The 3,045-nt window shown below is 40.3% G+C and overlaps 1 protein-coding gene across 1 annotated transcript in view; it reads right to left on the reverse strand.

Annotated features, from left to right (window-relative positions):
* The window catches only part of CD96 (CD96 molecule), a gene marked incomplete at its 5' end in the record, with an annotated part of 24,742 nt that overhangs the window by 2,372 nt on the left and 19,325 nt on the right, over positions 1-3,045 (reverse strand). Inside the window, 3 exons of the mRNA XM_010144913.1 lie at positions 180-269; positions 997-1,077; positions 2,965-3,039. Coding sequence (XP_010143215.1) covers positions 180-269; positions 997-1,077; positions 2,965-3,039 — 246 coding nt within the window. The remainder of the gene's footprint in view (positions 1-179; positions 270-996; positions 1,078-2,964; positions 3,040-3,045) is intronic.

A 3,045-nucleotide genomic window follows, 5' to 3' on the forward strand; every position in this document is an offset into this window, starting at 1 on the left:
AAAGACTAATCAACTCCCAGCGTATGAACACAACAACTGTCTCCTCTTTTCATCTCATTTCCCTTTTTTGTACTCCCCTGGTCAAATGTACACAATGATCCAGGTTTTGTGCTTCCCTGCTTTTCTTGCTTACTGCAACAGCATGCAGAAAGAAGAGGGTTTGTGGGATAATGTCTCACCAGTACTATTGAGCAAACTGCTGGTAGTAAAGAAATCTTTGCTTCTGGTAAATGAAATTGGCTGGTCTGTGATGCTGAAGGACAGGTTACCTAAAAGATATGGACAGAGAACATTTTTAGTAACTTATCTGGGTTTGTGGAGGGGGGGAGGGGGGGTGTTGTTGTTTGTTTGTTTTTTGGTTTGTTTTTTAATGAAGGTTGTGTTTTGAGGCCACCATTATTCGCCCTGCTGAAAACTGGAAATCAAATTCCAGAAGCAGGTAGTCAAAATTCCCTGTAGGCAAGATGCCTACATTTTTGACCTACAACTCAGCATTAAACAAAAACTGTACTTTATCAAATTAAAGCATATTAGGAGAAAGAAAGGCTGTTAGAAATCACATGGTAAGATGTTCCAGCAGTGAGCTTCACAGTAGTCTGTGAGAATGATAAGCTTTGTACCTCTTTAATGGTAATGGAAAAGCTTAAAGTATTCAGTGGCTTAGCAGCAACACAAAGAGGCTGCCTGTGCTGTGACTGAGTGAAACCTCAGTCTCCTCTGTCAAGTAGTGAGTCTGAATCGCAAATATCATCTTTCATCTGTTTGTAGACAGATATTTTGTCTTTCCTAATAGAGCTAAGCTACCTATTTTTAAGATCATTGCTGCCTAAGGATACATTCCTGTTTTTTTCCTAACCACCTCCATGTTGGAGCCATTGTCTAGGAGCATATTTGAGCTATTATTTTGGAAGATCCATGTTTGCATCTTCCAAAATAATAGCTCAAATATGCTCCTAGACAATGGCACAGCGTTTCCAGAGCTGCCATGACACTTACGAAGCTCCAGGGTTGTGTTCTCAGAGGAGTGGGTAGCATTCCTGGGCCTTTGCAGAGATTCAGTAGCAGAATCATTCAAAACTGTACAAAAAGAAATAATATCCTTCAATTATCTTACAAGCCTGTATGTGACTGCTTCATTAGGCTCAAACGTGGCTGTTTTATACCCTTCACTTTTCTCTTCTGCAAACAACAACTGAAATAACAGAGATACCTGAAGGTCTCTAGTATAATAGCTGGTTTATAAATCCAAGAAAAAAATCCACTGCTAAAATTATGTAAATGAGTAACCAGAGAGAGCCAGGAAAATCTCTTACGAGATGCTGGTTCTGATGGAAATCGAGCACTCAAGAATATATATGTAGATACACATGTATGTATGTATGTATGTATTAAAAAGCCCTACCAAAATCAGTCCAAGTTCAGGGCACTCTAAAAATCCACTGGAAGTTTTAGACATTAATTCAATTCAGTTCTTCTTTTCTTCTTGTTTATTAGGTGTTTAGTCTTATGGTGATAAGTATGGTAGAACTGGCATTTAAAAAAGTTATATATATAAAAAATATATGTATATATATGTGCGCACATATATATATATAAATACATTTACAGATCCCATAGCACTGTGTTCGGTGCAGCACGCTGACAAGCACTACCTGTTATTGCCATAACAGCTTGTGTTAGAGCCTCTGAGGATTGAACTGATAATGGTAACCCCTGTTGTATAAGCCCGGTGTCTCTAGGAGGGTACGGGCCACATGTTGGTATGTCTCAGCGGGCACACCGGTGCCTCTGCACTGTGAAATTGCCCTCAGTTACAGCTGCTGGACTGAGGACCCTTGAAGGCCATGCCTCAGCTGGTGGTCGGGCAGGCATGGCTGTAGGGAAGCCGATGAATGGTGCAACACACGATGCCTCCTACAAATACTAGTGTAATTCAGCATGCTTTCAGCAAAAATTGCAGCCAGCAAGCTGTGCAAGAGCAGGATCGTGAAGCATTAGAAGTTGTCACAAGGTTTCAGTCTAAATGGGTGGTTGTGGGATATATGCAGGTAAATAAGCACTGGAGTGCTGCCAAAAACATATTCAGAAAATGGAAAGCGGCTGCTATATTTGTGCTTCAGCCAAAAGATGACTGCCATACAAATGCACAAACACATTGACAGGTCCTGTGTGTTCCAAAATCGTAAAGACAAACCAAGATGTTAAAAAAGAAAGAAACTTCTGGCTTTCCGTTGCTGAGCAAAGATTTTCTGAAGGGAAGGACTTGAGAAAAAATGTCCTCCCCTAGGTTTTTTTTAATCGATTTATTGATCTTTAATGAGGCTGCCTTTCAGTGTTCTATTAGCCAGCCTTTATTGCTTCACATTTTCTCTCTATTTCATTGTTGCTCTGTGATTTTATTTAGCTTCTCCAGTAATTTATTTCATCTATAAACTACTCTCAGTACTCAGTACATTGCCTAGCAATTCTCTCAATTTTAATATTATTAAACTAAATACATCTAATAAAACCAGGATACTCAAACATTTTTTTGTTCCTCTTTCACCACTGCAAATCCTTGATGGCTTGGAAGACTCAAGCCTTTATCTTCTACCTCAGCACAACTCAACAAGGGAATTGCTTCTGTGAAGTATTGAAAAGCTGGTACAGATTACACTACCTGACTTTTGGGCTCTGATCGGACTCTGCTTTTCCATGTTTAGGGATAATTTTTGCATGGTGATGCTATGACTGTCAACGAGCAGCTGAAAATAAGCCCCACAGAGCTGAAGTTCTTAGCAAAGGCATCACAAACTGAGGACCACGTAGAGCTGAATATCTGCTGCTGTACTTTTTGCAAGGTACTCCAGATCAGTGTGGATTTGCAGCTCAACACTCACTAAGTTGGTGGACGCTTGCCATAACTGGCTTCATAACTGCTCTGTTACAGACCTACAAAGCAAAGGAGATGCATCATCTACTCACGTGCTTTTGTCAAACTCTCACTGAATGCTGTGGGGCTGGTATAGTTCTTTGTCTCTGCGGTAGAAATCAGCACTCCTGCTG

The sequence above is a fragment of the Buceros rhinoceros genome, unplaced genomic scaffold (assembly GCF_000710305.1).
Source record: "Buceros rhinoceros silvestris isolate BGI_N320 unplaced genomic scaffold, ASM71030v1 scaffold6891, whole genome shotgun sequence".
NCBI classification, from domain to species: domain Eukaryota; kingdom Metazoa; phylum Chordata; class Aves; order Bucerotiformes; family Bucerotidae; genus Buceros; species Buceros rhinoceros.